This window comes from Psammomys obesus, unplaced genomic scaffold (assembly GCF_907164565.1).
Source record: "Psammomys obesus unplaced genomic scaffold, mPsaObe1.curated_primary_1811, whole genome shotgun sequence".
In the NCBI taxonomy this organism is placed as follows: Eukaryota; Metazoa; Chordata; class Mammalia; order Rodentia; family Muridae; genus Psammomys; species Psammomys obesus.
Window position 1 is genome coordinate 12114578 of NW_026596149.1, and position 16977 is coordinate 12131554.

Below are 16977 nucleotides of genomic sequence, written 5' to 3' on the forward strand. Positions count from 1 at the left end.
CCTTCCTTCCTTCCTTCCTTCCTTCCTTCCTTCCTTCCTTCCTTCCTTCCTTCCTTCCTTCCTTCTTTCCTTCTTTCCTTCCTTCCTTCTTCTCTCTCTTTTCTTTCTTTCAAATTTCTTCCTAGAGTTTTTCTACTTTTTCTCTTAATTTAACCAAGACAAATTGATTTTTTTCCCCCTTAGGTATAAAGTTAGAGATGGAACATTCTTCCTGTAGAACTTTTGAAATTGGAACTGCTGTAAAGCCCAAAACTTTGTTGCGCTCACATGATGCTACAAGTAGACAGTTCCACACCTGGTCTTATTGGGACAGATCACAATCACACTGAAGATATTGAAGAAAATTACTTTAAGGTGCTGGGTGTGGTGGTGTGGTGGTACATGCTTACACTCACAGTTTTGGGGAGGTACAAGTAGGTGAATCCCTGGAGCTTACTGGTAATCAGTGTAGCCTACTTGGCAGAAACCAGACCAGTAGAGGCCTTGCTTCAAAAGATGAAAGTACATAGTACCTGAAGAACTATGATTCACCCATTATCATTTGGCCTTTGCATGCACATGCCTAACATGTGTCTGCACACATGTACCCAATCCCTTGCAATCACACACACACATGTAGCCTTCTAGATTGTGTATAAATTATGTAAAAAACAGAAGTATTTAATGCTTATACTTGGGTTTCATCTCCTAGCTACATTATTATATATATGCAAGTGTTGCAAAGCCTAAAGAAATATGTAAAAATCTCAAATTCTCCTTAAGGGCTCCTGCCATAATTTATCAATCATTTCATTGTTTGGAAATGCATTTTTAAATTTCAAAATGTTATTATGCCACATTATAATGACCTTAATAAATTTGTATATTAATTTGAATGGATTTGAAATACGTAATTAGAAGTTAGGGACATCTGTTGAGTCTTAAGATTCTTAGGCTAATTGCGATGCATAGTTCCAGGACCTCAGATGATAATGATTACTTAGATGCCTAATTTCTTTGGAAAGCAACATCTTGGGCTGGGTATGTAGCCCAGTGGTAGCAAGCATTTGCCTACCATGTATGCGGACCTGATCTTGATTCCCTACACATTTGGAGAAGGAGTAAGGAGGGCTCTTTGTCTTTCTTTGATGGAGATTTGCCAACTGCTTTTGTCTCATCAGATAGGTTTATTGACATTTAAGAAAGGGGATATAGGGTAAGGTGGGCAGTTTAGTTAACTGAGTCTGAGATGGAGCTCCAGGGAGATGGTGTTAGAAAAGGGGTTACACAATGCCTTTTGCACTCCACAAGGATGCTTTTGGCACAAGGCCACTTTCTGCTATTTGGCTTACCTTCGAGCTGTATGGAGGCAGGTAGTGTATACTAAGGAAATGTGTAAGAAAGACATGTGTATTTACCAAAGCTGATAGTTGTGCTCTTATGACTTTAAGGGCCACTTCTGTAATAGTCAAACATACTGTTTACCAATTGTGTTTTCTTTCAGTAATTCTTTAGTTTTTCCTTATGTGTTTACATCCTTTTTAGGGTCTGAAAAAACAGAAGTGATGGAATCTAATTGTATTGACTAATTAAAGTACCTGAAAAAAACTGACAAATATTCAATGGACCAATGGAAGGGATGATCTAAGCTTTTGTCGTTTTGTAACCTTTTTCAGTTTCCTTTTCTTTTAATCAGTTTCATAGACGAATTTACAAAGGAATTCCACTCCAGCTCCGAGGTGAAGTTTGGGCTCTTCTTCTTGAGATCCCTAAAATGAAAGAAGAAACAAGAGACCTTTATAGTGTGAGTATCTAAACTAACTATGACTTTGAAATTAAAATCCAAAATAATCAATTCCTCATTTTGAAGGTGCTATGATATTCTCCTGTCACGTGAAATTGTATTGAGATTAAGATCCTCTGAGCTTTTGTTGCTTACTATTTTGATTTGTTAATGCCTTCTAACTCAGATTTTCAGTGAAAGTACTGTCTGTATCATTAGACATTGATAGCGATCCACTAGTGACAGGGCATATTCATAAGGAAAACTGACTTACACTTGATTGTTCTCTGAGCAGGGAGATTTGAATCATGTTTGAGTTTATGGGAACATACAAGCAGAACCTCATTCTCCATTTTCTAGCACCTGCCTGTCTGTGGTTGTTCAGTAGGGCTGAGTAAGGAAAAGTCTGTTCCCAAGACCTTTTGGTTTTCCATCTTATTATTTATGAATTTAAAAGTTAAACCTTTAGTTGAGTGATGAGCGCTTTCCTTAAATTATGTAATGATTAAATATACCTCCTTATCATTTCAGCCATACTTTTTCTCAACCTAAGTTTATATTAACCTTTGAAAAGGATAGGAACTTTACATTTAAAATTCTTAGATCTATAGTTTTTAAAACATGTTCCTTAGAAAATATATTTAAATAGACCGAATTACAACAGAACACATGGGGGGGGGGGGAATCAGTTTAAACCCAGCTAGTTGTAAAAGCACTTCCATGCCTTTTGATGTTTTCTTTTCCATGTATGAGCTCAGAGGAAAGATACTAAGCAGCAGTGTGAGAGTCACTTGATTGTGAGAATACAAGACTTGATACAGGGAGTACATCTGTGTCTCTGAGTATGAGAGCTTGAACTTCATTTAGACTACTAATAAGATATTAAGTGTTGAGGTTAGAGCCCGTGTTAAAGTAAAGTATGCCTAAGAGAACATATATATAACTTGAGTCTAGAACAGTGTACCCAGTAGCACTGAGCATAGTAGGTGCTCAGTAGTATCTGGTTAATGAACGAACACAGACAAGAATGAGAATACAGAGGGCTTTTATCTGTGCACCATATTCATTTCCAGGCTGCTAGAGCCGAAAGGTGTTACCTGGTGACTAAATACCACAGCAGTCTATTCTGTCACAGTTCTAGAGGTAGGGTTCAGAAGTTAGTGTTCCTACGGGACATGGCTGCTCCTCAGGCTGCTGGGAAGGGAGACTCCTGGTCTGCCATCTTCTGCTGGCTGCCCAACTTCTTGGATGGTAGCCATTGGACTCAAGTTTGTTTGTTTGTTTTGGGTTTTGCTTTTGTTTGTTTGTTTGATTGGTTTGAGACAGGGTTTCTCTCTGTAGCCTTGGCTGTCCTGGACTCGCTTGGTAGACGAGGCTGGTCTCCAAATCACAGAGATCCACCTGCCTCTGCCTCCCCCAGTGCTGGGATTACAGGCTGCACCACCACTGCACTGGCTGGACTTAAGTTTTACTGTAGTGTAGGTCCTATCTAAGCTAATGGTGTCCTCAAAGTCTGTTTCCAAGTAAGGCCACATTCACTGGTCTGTATAGACAAAAACTTGGGCATACTTGCCAACCTAATATGTTATGTATATATTTTTCTATATAAAGTTATCCTATGACTAGTTAATGAAAGGTAGTGGTTTAATAAACCCAGGAACAACAAAACAAATGAGAGTTAGAGCTTCTAGGCTTGGCATTCAATTCAGTACCTTCAGACACTACAAAATTACTGTTGAATTCCCCTTGCGATCATGTCTTCCTCTGACCACACTTTTCTTGTCCTACTATAAAAGGGGCTGATGCTTCTGTCTACACATCACTATGAACTGGTTCCTCCTCATTTAATTTAGATGGAGGCTGGCATGTTATGTACATATAGCCTCATAGAGTTTGTCACCTGAGGACTTGTGTGTCCCTTCTTGGAGCAGAGCTCTGTGTGCTGTTAAGTAGCACAGAGATAAACAGGGTGCAGTGTCCAGAATTGTTAATCTCTGTGAGATGACACTGTATGGAGATGCTTACATTTAGCAAAATGAAAGCCTTTTCTGACCTGAAAGGAGAAATAAAAAGAAATAGCTTTTGTTGTTCAGGAAGTCTTGGTGGAGCAGAAAGTGGGGGAGGGGGAGACAAAGAAGATGGAGTTTTCAAGGCACTTTGGAATGTACTTTCTGATTCCCTCTCTCCTTGGATCTGGTTGGTTTTAATTTGAAACATCATATTACTGTATTTTAAAAACATCTTTCCAGTGCCACCTTGAGAAGAGTTGAGCTTGTTTGAATACTTCATGGGCATTGTCGGAGTGCTCTACATGAATTGTCTTACTTAATTATAGCACCAGGCAGGTTTTACTCCTGTTTTCTGTACAGGGACCTGAGTTTAATAAGGTTAAGTAACCTCTCACCAGGGTGAGCAAAGAAGAAACAGGATTTAAAATGTAGTCAGCTCTGGCTCTGAGCCAGGATGCCCCTTTTTCATTTAATCATACCACATTTGTTTTTATCTGTCTATCTTGTATTTAGCAGCAGACTTTAAAATGGCAGAAGGTCTGTCCACCACAGTTACAAAATCGCCACAGCGTGAGCTGGCTCAGGGTTCTGGAAGGAACCCCACAGAGACATTGTTGATCTTTCATCTCACTGCCTTTCTCTCTGTCACTGCCTTGGCTTGGGAGGCTCATTAGGAACATTCATTAATGAATCGCTGTGAATGTAGATCACCCAGTCTTCGGTGACTGAGTTTGCTTACTTTGTTTCCTTGTGTGTGTGTGGGGGGGGGGGGGGGGGGGGGGGGTGGGGGTGGGTGTTTTTTTTTTTTTTTGTTTTTGGGGGGGGGGGGGGGGGGGGGGGATGGATAGGTAGGGCTGTGCTATTTTTGTTTCTCTGTGTCTTATGCATTAACTTGAAAACATTTTAAGATGTGAGTAATATTTCTGCCCTATAAACTTTTACCTACTTACCTGGGTCTTTCTTCTGTTGTAAGATTTTTGGTGTGATTTTCCTGTCTTTAAGAAAAGCCAGTATTATAGATCTATTTGGGTCTTTTTTTCTCTGGCTAAATTTTATTTTATGACATTTTTGTCATATCTTAAACATTTTATTCCTATGTTTTGACATCTCAGTTTTTACCAGGAGACCTTTACAATAAGAGAGGCTTCTGTGCTTGACCATTTCCTTAACAATATAAGATATTTAAAAATCAATTTATACAGATTGCTGTTTATACAGCGTCATGTTTTTGTTTGGGTATTTTGTAGTGCTGAGGTTAAAACTTGGGGCCTCCCAAATATATATTAGAGAACTCTTATCCCACTGGGCCATATTCCCCAGCCCACTCTTGTACTTTAAAAAAGCTGCTAGTCACACTAAAAAACACACTAACAACACTTAACATGTATACACATATATGGTAGGCCTATGTATATTCTAGACATAGCCACATGGCCATTGCTCCACTTTTTCCTTCTTAACTTAGGGGTTAAAGTTTTGTTTTGTATGTTTGTATTGGAGTTGATTTTAGTCATAATCTCTATTACCAGCATATGATAAATGACTCCACATGAATATGTGTCTATGGATGGTTATTTTTACTTAAACATAGGTAAGTACAGTTGTAAATTTTAATCATCTTTTTAGTTAAACATGGGCAATGAAAACAATCATTTAGTTTCCTTTCCCCTGAAAGGCAAATGCCGCCAAACTGACAGCAGAGTTTTAAAAAAGACAAACCTATAAGTAATAAGCAAATGGAAGAAACAGCATCTGTCACAGTTTGGAATATAGAGTGCAGACAGGCATGTAGTAAACACAGCAAATCTGAGGAGGCCAGGTTCTGTGCTGGCAGCAGGAACCTGGAGAAGCCACAGGATTTATGTCTTAAGTCCCCACAAGACTGGGAGGGGTACCTGCAGGCTCCCCTGGAAGTGTGGGTGAAGCTGAACACTGACACGGTTGAAGGTCTGTGGGAGAAGCAGTCTCCTTCAGCTCAGGTCTCCTTCAGCCCAGGCCCAGGGCTCTGGGCGTTCTCTCACTGAGATAAGGCGGAGCAGCAGTTGTCCTGGCTGTGTAGCAAGTGCAATGCCCTAGACTTCAGAAAGTTCACGTTTACCCAAGAATACCAGCCTGTGGCCCCAGAAGAGCTGGGAAGAGATTCTCTGGGATATGTGACCAGGACAAGAGAATAAACCCGAAGATCTAGAGGTCCAGTGGCCACTCTTCAGCTGCCCTTCTCCATCCCTGCCTTACAGTGGAGATCCGGGCACACAGCTTTGTTTAATGTTTTACTTTCATGTAAAAGCAAATAACAATATGGATGAAATGCAAAGTAAATAACCTATGATTAATATAAAAAAATAAAAAATGAAAAAAAGCAAATAACAAAATATTAGTAGTCATTTGAGGAAAGGGACTTAAATTGGAGACAAGTAGAAAAATACACTTGTAAGAAACAGATTGTAAAATTAGAAGAAAAGCTAAAAGATTGTTGTTAATATCTTCAGCGAAATGAAATTGATATTGCATCCATAAAACAAGTATAGGAAGCTATAAAAAAGGAGCATTCTATAACAACAGAGAACTTTAGAACATAAAAATATACAATAGAAATGAAAAACTTAATTGAAAGTAACAATTGAAGAAATTTTGCAGATAATAAATTTTAAAGTCGTAGATATGAGCACTAATGGAGAAAAATCAAGAAAATGAGCTGATTGCTTCAGAGATCCCATACTGTAAAAACCAATAACCAGGAACAAAATGGAATCAGGGCAGGGAGGATGAGGGAATTGACAGAAGAATTAGGAATAATTAAAGACAGTTTTACAGAGATGAAAAGTGAGTTTATAAGATTGAAAGTGCCCAACTCTGTGGGTGAAAGTAGATCCAAATCAAGTAAAGCAATGGACAACTTCCAAACATGGAGAGTGTTCCTACCAACTTTTAGAGAGGAAAAGATCTCACATAAAGAGTAAGAATTCCAGCGGCAGCACAGAAGGCCAGAAAACAGTAAAGCAGTGCCTTTTGAGCAAAGATAATTTTCAATCTAGAGTTCTCAAACAGCTTTCATAGTCATTTGAAACAGTAACTTACCAGGTATTCAAGGTTTCCAGACCTTTACCTTCTGTGTGTCCATTCACAGTAACTGTTGGAGAATGTAGTCCTCCTGGGACAGGCCATATATCAAGAAAGGGGAGATGTCAGACCTAGGAATTGGGAACCCAAGCTCAGAGCAAAGCTAAGGCAACCTTAGCAGATGGTGAAGGAAGCCCTAAAAATCAGAGGCAGTGGCCCTGAGGATAAGTCACCCAGGCAAACGCACCTCTGCTGCTTTGGGAGCAAGTTTAAGAAGTTGGTCACTAGTCCTGGCTTGGTGGTATTTGTCTTTTATTCCAGCACTTGGGAGACAGAGGTATGCAGATCTCTAAGTTCAAGGGCCAGCCTTGTTTATGTAGTGAGTTCCGGGACAGCCAAGGCTACATACATAAGGAGACCCTGTCTCAACAAAATCAAAAAATGCAAAGAAAATTGCTTAGTGTTTGCTAGGCTATCCTGAGAAGTGTTCAACCCACTCAGACTTTGTACTGAGTTCCCTATAAGGATGTAGAAGGTGAAGCAAGTAAAGCAGTCAGTAACTCTAAGGAAAGAAAATGCTTAGCCAGAGAGAAAAAGGATGCCTCACAGAGTGTGTGGCTCAGCCATTATGATCCTGCAAGCCTTGAAGTTCCCTGCCCTAAATGTCACTCTTGATAGCATGGAAGAGAAAGGAAGGTAGGGAGAGGGCTTTGAGCAGAGTCGATGGGGCCATGAAAGGAAGGAAAGTTTTCTTTGTTTATCTTTTTATATTGTCTAGATCTTTCTTAGTCCTACCCTTTGCCAATATATAAATGAATAAGGTTTTTGTTTTTACAGTTTATTCAATTTGTATCCCAGCTGTAGCCCCCTTCCTCCCTCATCTCCTTCCTGCCCTTCTCTAAGTCTACTGATGGGGGAGGTCTCCCCTTCCATCTGATCCTAGTTTATCAGGTCTCTTCAGGACTGGCTACAGTGTCCTCCTCTATGCCCTAGCTGCTCCTCCCTTGGGGTGGGGGCACATCAAGGAGCAAGCCATTGAGTTCATGTCAGAGACAGCCCCTGTTCCTCTAACTAGGGAACCCACTTGGATACTGAGCTGTGATGGGCTACATCTGGGCAGCGGTTCTAGGTTATAGCCAATGAATAAGGTTTTTTTAAAAATGAGGATTATTTTTATTATTTATCAGACTTCCAGCAAGTAGTTTTCACAAAAATATGCTTTCTTTCCCTCTTTTTCTTCTTCAGAAATTAAAGCACAGAGCACGGGGTTGTTCACCTGATATCAGACAAATAGACCTTGACGTGAACCGTACATTTAGGAACCATATTATGTTTAGAGACAGATACGGTGTTAAGTAAGTAAAGTTTAACATTGTAAGATGTGAGTAGCATGTGTAAATGGTCTTTGTTAGAGTCTTTTAAGTTAAACCATGCTTTTAGAATGTCTTGTTTAGACTATAATCTTTATTTAGATCCTAAAGGTCTTTGCAGACCATTTGAGTCCATGTTGATTGAAACTGGGGTCTAATTTAATTTAACATTTTAAAACATTGATATAATGCATGCTGTAAAATTGGTAAGAAATCATTTTGTAGTCCTAAAATTCTTAAAAATATTTTGTGGATATTAGGGAGGCTGAGGCAGGGAGATTGCAAGTTTAAGGCCATTTATAGAAATGAGAGCTTATGTGTGTTTGAAAATTGTTAGTAAAAAGTTTATCTAAGTGTGACCTCATGAATAAGTGGAACTTGAAAGAAAATGAATTAATGAGGAGTTAATGTGTGGAGTATAACAGCATTTGTGCTGACCGCAGGGGGCCTGCCATCACTGTGTCAGTGGATGGGTGAAAAGGTGCTGTTTTGCTGACCTCTATCTTCCAGGGTCCAGCCAGCAAAGCAGAAACTGTGGAGATTTGTGTCAAGGCTGGCTTGACCAGGAAAGGCAGGCTAGAAGCAACAGTTCAGGCAGTGTGGATTGCCTAGGCCAAATTCCCCCACTCAGATTCCACAGACAGTGCATTTAATCACATGTGTGAAATATGTCACAGCAGTGCCAAGGTCAGTGTTTGAATAATGAGGGAGTAGAGCCTAGCTGCTGACTGTGAGAGCTAACCATTGCAGCCTGTCTGTGCCAACTTGGTACTCACACACACCTTTTTAAAGCATTCTGATTTTCATGTGAGGACAGAACAAATTTGTACATCTGTCTAGCATGATGCAGCTGTTTTGCTTATAGCTGAAAACACATTGGCCCTTTGTCCACAAGTGGATTCCAAGCCCTTTGCTAGTAGTCATGCCTAAATACTGTAGTATAGAGTTACCTATTAATACTTATAAGATGATAAGAGAAAGAATATACTAATATTTAGTCATTCACACCAATGCTAGTAATTACTGCAGTTATCCGTGCAACTGACCATGTCTCATGGTATTTGTAAATAATTTCTGTCATTGCTCATCCCTCAGCAAGGATCTCAGCTGTATGGCAGGACTCGGGCCTTAACTCCTGAAAAATCTGGATTATTAGCACTCTCTCCAAATTATGTTGCTATAGTTTTCCATAGCTTTCATTACATGCATACTTTTTGTATGTGCTTAGAACATACTAAAAATTTTCCGAAATATTCTCCTTTATTCCAGATGTGATTTCCTTTTGCCCTTTAGGTAGTAGCATCAACTTCCCTCACAGTAATCGGGATCAAGTCACCTTAACCAATGTAATCACCTCTTTTTTGCCTGTTGAGCCCACAGGTGACAATAGAACCCAAAATAGATGGTTGGCAGTTTGACTTGATGGGATTATTATTGTTACGTCTCCCTGTGGGCTCACTCCTCTTTTCTGCTTTAGTTTTGTTGTTATTGTTGTTTATTTGTTTGTTTGTTTTAGATAGGGTCTCATTATATAGCCCAGGATAACTTAGAACTTGTAATCCTCCTGCCTTAGACACCTGAGTGCTGGGAGTACAGATGTACACCACCAAGCCAGTTCTGTTAGAAGTAGGATCTCTGAGTCAGCAAAGACTGAAGTGCAAAACCCAGAAGGTAAAAAGTGTGGTAATGAGTTATTAGAAGTAGAGTGAGCAGCCCTCCTGCTTCCACTGAGTCTTTGACAAGGCTGTTCAGCTTCCTGGAAAATCTCTTCCCAGGTTGCTCCTTTCTGTTTGTAGCTGCTACTGTAAGAGTCTCCATGAGGGCATCCACATTCTGGTTTTGCCAGTGCCTTCAGAGTAAGCTAGCTGAATGAAAGAACACAACAAGCTTAAGAAACTCAGTACATCTGCACTCCCGTATGAAATCTTTCTATATGAATGTATGATAATTTAGTTCCAAATTTAAACTGTTGAGAAATCTGCTTCAATTTGAGCTTAGGACGCTTTTTAAAAAAAATACAATAGTAATTTTATCTGGATTGTCTATTTGTTTTTTGTCCATTTTTGTTGTTGTTGGTTTACTTTTAGTTGTTTTGTTTTGTTTGAGACAGGGTTTCTCTGTGTAGCCTTGGCTGTCCTGGAACTCCCTCTGTAGACCAGGCTGACCTCAAACTCATAGAGATCCCCCTGCCTCTGCCTCCTGAGTGCTGAGATTAAAGGCCTGCACCACCACCGGCCAGCTAGTCAACTTCTTATGAGTTTGTAATTGTGAAAGTTTTAACTAAATTGAACAAAAAACTAAGTAAATTATGTTTAACGTAAATTTTTATTTGTCTAGGCAACAAGCCTTATTCCATGTTCTTGCTGCATATTCTATCTATAATACGGTAAGTTGGGGCATGCCTGCCTAGTTCTTTGACTTGCATTTTAAGGAAATAGAGATTCTTTTTGGCACACTCTACCTAACAAGGCACTTGTCAGAGCCTTTCTTCATCTCCAGTGGCCTCCATAATCTCTTAGCTCTGGTGTTTTTATAGTTCCCATTTTGACTCCAGAACCTTAGAGCTGATTAGAAAAATGTAGATATGACCACAAAGTGCCAGTGAGCTTTACTTTTTCTCTCCCTGCAGATTGTTTTGTTTCATTGTGTGTTTTTGTCTTTGTTTTTCTTTTGTAAGCATGTAAGACTAGGCATGGCTGGGTAGGAGAGGGAAGGAGCAGTGGCCTAGTGGCCTGCTGACTCCACGTCACTCCTGGCAGGCAACAGTCCAGTATCCTAGTTATCACCTGCGGGAGGTCGATGAGGAGTGGACTAAAACTAAACCTTAAGTCTTCAGAAACACAGAGGTGACAAGGCATAAAACTGGGAGTTTGAGAAGAATTTGCCAACTATCAGTGAATATCAGTGCTTGTTACAGAATGAATTGCAGTATCAAACACAAAGCTTACTGAGGTTTTCCCCACACCTGCTTACTTTTGAGCACAGTTTTATTCCTGTACAGTATATGTCCTAATGCTTTAGAAATTGCAACAGTCATTTCTAGAATTGCCCAGCAATGCATCTAGGCATGTTCTGGTATTCTGTAGATTAACCTTTCACTTGTACGTGTTCATGGAGTTCAACTTTAAAGCTCCCAGTTTGTCCTCATTGTTCCTTAGGAAGTTGGGTACTGCCAAGGGATGAGCCAGATCACAGCCCTCCTCCTTATGTACATGAACGAGGAAGATGCCTTCTGGGCCCTGGTCAAACTCTTCTCAGGCCCCAAACATGCCATGCACGGTAAGAAAGCCTTATGTATACAGATAATTAGCAAGGGGAAAGCAAGCTAAAGCAGAGTCAAAGATGCCTGATGGATTAAGCACAGCAGATGTTAACCCCAGACCTTATTTAGTTAATCAGTAATTATTACTAATTTCTTGGGGTTTTAAAAATTACTAATTTCTTCTTTCCTTTTTTTTTTTATTAAACTTTTCTGTTCACATTGAGTTTTATTTGTCTTTTCCCAAAATATATTTCTGGCATTTTAAAATTATTTTCTTGTTTGTCGTCAGTCAAAAGAAATTAATTTATGTTTGGAAAAACTTAGAAAATCTATATTAGGAAAAATAAAAGGTAGTAACCTTGTGGCCAAAACACTGTTTTAATGAAATGGTGTTTTTCACTGGATGCTTTGATATAACTTTGTTAAAGAAGATTAATCAAGAAATGACACTTAGGTGTTTTTTTAAAGTGCATAGTAATTAAGTAGTTTTATATTTTAGGTGTGGCTTTTAGTTCTTCAAGCCATACATTTCATTCAGTTTTAAGGAAAAGGCTGATAACATGTTTTAGCTCTTAATTATTTAGTATTTCAGAAAACATAATTTTTTTTGTTTGTTTTCACATTGGAAGATTGAGTTTAATGGGGTTTTCCTTACATTTGTCCAGAAAATGTACAAGAAAAAGAAAGTTTTCACTTTGCAATTTGTCTTAGGCGTGAAAGTGATATTTGTTCACACAAGGCAGGATTCTGTGCTGTTTTGTTTCTGGTGCCGCCTACAGCAGGTTTAAGACAACTTGAATAGCTGAGGACGTCACCCCTGATAGAGCACATGTCTAGCATGTGCAGGCCCTGAGGTCAGTGCCCCAGTTAAACAGATACAGTCTTAGTTTCCCTGAGAATGAACGGCTTACGTTCACTTTGTGAGTACTTAAGCTTACCACAGTGGGGAGCCTAGCACAGAGAATTCTCATGTAAATATTTCAAAATTAGGGCCCTCCATAGTCGTAGTCTATAGTAAATGTGACAGGCTGCCTTGTCAGAAGAGTGTGCGTGTATGCGCTTCTGTCTTACTCCCCATGTTCATCACTAGTTACAGTCAAAACGCCTGCATGGTAACGTATTCTGGGAACTTTGGATGCTGTAAGTGGACTCCGGACGTGAGACACACTGTCGCCGCCGTCTAATAAGCTGTATCATGTTTGACAAAAAGAGCTCTTGTTGATTGTTGGTCTTCATGTGGCTACTGGGTGAGGTGACCTGACATGCCGTGGATGCTTCCAGCTTCAATGTTGCCGATGTTTTCATCCGATTTGAGAACATCGTATTTTCTTTCAAATCTCTTTGCTGACTTGACTCCACCAGTCACTGTCACCAGCCTAATCTTTAAACAGTGTTAATTGTACAATCTTATAATTTGTTAGTAAAGTGTAGTTTAGACCATTTTTGTGGGTGACTTTGTGCTGGAGAGATAATTTGTCTCTACACCTGTGTAGTTTGTGACTAGAGAATACCTCTGCTCTTTGTATTTTTCGTGTGAAAGTGTATCACTTGCAAGTGTATGGAATCAGCCTAGAACTGGGCAGAGATTGATCTAAAATACTGAGCCTAGGGTGTCACTGAAAAGTGAAGGAATGTTAGATAATTGTGGATGTTTAAGCTGGTTCATACTGAAGTACATTGACTTTTTAAAAATCGGATTTTTCTTGAAAATTTTCTATCTCCCATTCCTACCAAATTGACCATGAAAGTGGCTCCAATGGAGATATAAAGATTTTTAAATAAAATCATTTTAGTGTAAAAAGTATTACTAAGTGGGGATAGAATCTTTGGAAATTTTAACACACACCTTCAAAAATAAAAACAAAATATAAATGCAGTGTTTTGTGATGTGTTCCCTGGGTTCTTGAAGCATGCTGGAAGCCAATGTTTTCTGTTTTGGTTTTACTTCCATGTAAAAGAACAAGTACGAATTTTATAGTTTTATTAACCAGTATCAAGTTAAATTTACAAAATTATATGTGCATTTTGTTAAGGGTTTTTGTTAGAAAATTTACTAATTCAGTGTATTAGAATCTTTCATTATACTCTCTGGTGTGTTTAGAAAACCATTAGCTTTTAAATCATGTGTTATGTGGAGGAATTAATGGACTCTCAGATCAAATATGTGAGACTAAATTAAAGCAAAATAGGTTTCATTATATCTAAAAGACAGCTTAATTTTTATAAGCTATTGTCAGTGGTGAATATCCAAGGAGAAAGTGTATGACATACCTTTCCCTGAGTTGTTAGAAAATCAAAAGATGTCTATTAAAACCTCCTAGATGTACTTAGAAACCAAGTTCAAAAATACTAATTGTGGAAATAAAGTCCATTGAATATATGTTCTTGAAACAGATTGTATAAATATCTGAAAAGGAACTTATAAGTCAAAATAATTGTTTGTAGATTCAGTGAGCTAAATATGCAAATTAGTACCAATTTACTATTTACAATTAGGTACTTCCTAGAAATCCTATAGATTACAATGTATAACTTAAAGTGTCTGCATGTTTTATTTAGCCTATGTTAAATAAAGCTTATAAAAAATTGAAAAATTGATAGTTTTAAATGTGGAAACACAGTCGTGAAACTGTTAGTGTAACCTTAAAAACTGTAGTAAGATGTGAATGGCTTCACAGTAGAGCAGAGTGGTTGTCAAGATTAAACAGCTTATAAAGATATGGCCAGTGTTGGAAAAGGAGGCTGTTCAATGAGTGGATTCAGTTTTCTTTGTCTTTGGGTGTTACAGTTGTTACAGTTTTCCTCCTAATTTAGAAATAAATTTTCTTGGGAGGGGAGATAGACTAGACAGAGGTAGTAGCTGAAGAGAGGGAACAAGGTAGGGGAGGGGGCACAGAGAGTCAAGAGGGTGGAGATCAGACCTGGGGAGAGCAAGGGCGAGGAGACAGAGGCCTGGAGAGAAAACAGAAACTGAGGGTGGGGACATCTCTGTGACAAGCTGGAGACCTAAGTCAGGGTAGGCTCCTGGGAGGATAGGAGGGGGACACAAGCAGAGACTCCTGGTAACCGAGGACTTAGAGACTGAAGAAGACACCTAACTAGACTAGGTCCCCAGCAGAGGGAGGGGAATACCAGCCCAGCCACAAAAACTTCAACCCCAAATTTTTCCTGCCTGCATGATGTGCAAGGATAAAGATAGAGCAAAGACTGAGGGAATGCCCAACCAATGCTTGGCCCAACCAAAGACCCATCCTGTCAGAGAGTGCCAACCCCTGACACTATGAATGATACTAAGCTTGCAGACAAGAGCCTGACAGAGTTGTCCTCTAAGAGACACTACCCAGCAGTGCTTCAAAACAGATTCTGAGACTCAGAGCCAAACACTGGGTGATGCATAGGGAGCCTCATGAAAAAGTGGGAGGAAAGAGAAAAGGACCTGGAGTGACAGGAGCTCCACAAGAAAAACAGCAGAGCCAACTAACCATGACCCAGAGAGGCTTGCTGAGACTGAAGCATCAGCTAAGGACCATGCATGAACTGGACGTAGGCCCCCTGCAAAGATGTAGCGGATGGGCAGCTGAGGCCTCATGTGGGTCTAGTAAGGGAAGTGGATGCTGCATCAGACATGCATTCACTTGCCAGCTTTTTGATCACTTTCCCCTGGCAGGACTGCCTTGCCAGGCCACAGGGGAAGAGGACACACTCAGTCCTAATGCAGCTTAATGAGGTGGGGTGGATGGGAAAGGAAGCTCCCTGAGGAAAAGGGAAGAGGAGAGGGGGGGAAGGATGGGGCTACAACAAGGATGTAAAGTGAATTTTAAAAAAATCAAGTGACAACACATGCTGGAGATAATGTGGAGAAAGGGGAACCCTCCTCCATTGCTGGTGGGAGGGCAAACTTGTACAACCACTTTGGAAATCAATCTGGTGTTTTCGCAGAAAATTGGGAATAGCACTATCTCAAACTACAACTATACCATTCCTGGGCATTTATCCAAAAGATGCCCACCATTCAACAAAGACATTTGATCAACTATGTTCACAGCAGTTTTATTTGCAGTAGCCAGAATCTGGAAACAACCTAGATGTCCCTCAACAGGTGAATGGATACAGAAATTGTGGCACATTCACACAATGGAATACTACTTAGTAGTTAAAAATAAGGAAATCATGAAATGTGCAGGCAGATGGATGGAACTAGAAAAGATCATCCTGAGTGAGATAACCCAGAAACAGAAGGACACACATGGTGTACATTCACTTATAAGCGGATATTAGCCATCTAATATAGGATAACCATACTAAAATCTGTAGACCTCAAGAAGCTAAACAACAAGGAGGACCCTAGGGAGGATGCTTAAATCTCATTTGGAATGGCAAACAGGATAGACACCAGAAGCGGTAGAAGAGAGAAAACAGGATGGGAGCCTACCATAGAGGGTCCTCTGAAAGGCTCCACCCAACAGGATTGAAGCAAATGCTGATCTGCATAGCCAAACTTGCCAGGCCACAGAGGAGGAGGATCCAGGCAGTCCTGATGAGACTTAACAAGCTATGGGCAGATGACAATAGTGGAGAACTCTCTCTTTCAGTGGACTAGGGGAAGGGGATAGGGGGAAGAGGGAAGGAAGGTGGGACTGGGAGGAGTTGGGAGGGGCTTCAATCGGAATATATAATGAATAAATTAAAAATTTTCATAGTTTTACAAGGTGAAGGTGATAGCAGACAAATACTAGCTAAACGTTTCACTCCCCAAAATTCACATGAAATTATTTCCATGATGGAAGCATCCTGGTCACCAGGGGAGTTTGTTTTTTGTTTTTGTGTTGATAGCTACAAATACAATATGCAACATTTTTAAGTCAGGGAGTTTGTTGGTACTGTCTCTGAAGCGCTGTGTTTATGTTTATGTTCTAGGCTTTTTTGTCCAAGGGTTCCCTAAACTCTTAAGATTTCAAGAACATCATGAAAAAATTCTGAATAAATTTCTTTCAAAACTGAAGCAGCATTTGGTACGTAGATGTGTCACTGACTTATCGCTGCAAGTGAAGAAGCAGAAATTAATTAAATTCAGCCTGGGTTTCGCATTTTGGTTAGCTCACCGTGTGCTCATAAGCCTCAATTGTTTGAAGAACGTTAGATTTGTAAAATTTAGTATTAATATACTACCACAGTCCTAATTCGTAGATTCTGATTACTTGTGTGAAGGTACTAATAAAATTTTTATAAGTGTAATTTCTCTATTATGTTGGAGGTTTTGAATTTGTACAAAAAGCATTATAAGAATTATAAAACCTGGCTCCTTGTGAAACATACACATGCCTTACTATAAAATACAATAGTATAATGAAACAGTTCACTGTAAAATGCACTAATGATTGTGTTACAGTCCTATTATGGTGACACAATTGTTGCGATGATTCTTGGAAGTTAAATTTGGGGATTTAGAAATAGAAATAGAGAGGCGAGAGAGATGGCTCAGTAGCTAAAAGCACTGTGTGTTCTTCGAGAGGT

The 16977-nt window shown here is 39.5% G+C and overlaps 1 protein-coding gene across 3 annotated transcripts in view; it reads left to right on the top strand.

Moving 5' to 3' along the window:
- Usp6nl (USP6 N-terminal like) overlaps positions 1-16977 on the top strand; it is a 129727-nt gene that overhangs the window by 96183 nt on the left and 16567 nt on the right. For all 3 annotated transcript variants that reach the window (XM_055593896.1, XM_055593897.1, XM_055593898.1), the window contains 5 exons: positions 1676-1783; positions 8077-8186; positions 10539-10587; positions 11360-11480; positions 16381-16475. In XM_055593896.1, coding sequence (XP_055449871.1) covers positions 1676-1783; positions 8077-8186; positions 10539-10587; positions 11360-11480; positions 16381-16475 — 483 coding nt within the window. The remainder of the gene's footprint in view (positions 1-1675; positions 1784-8076; positions 8187-10538; positions 10588-11359; positions 11481-16380; positions 16476-16977) is intronic.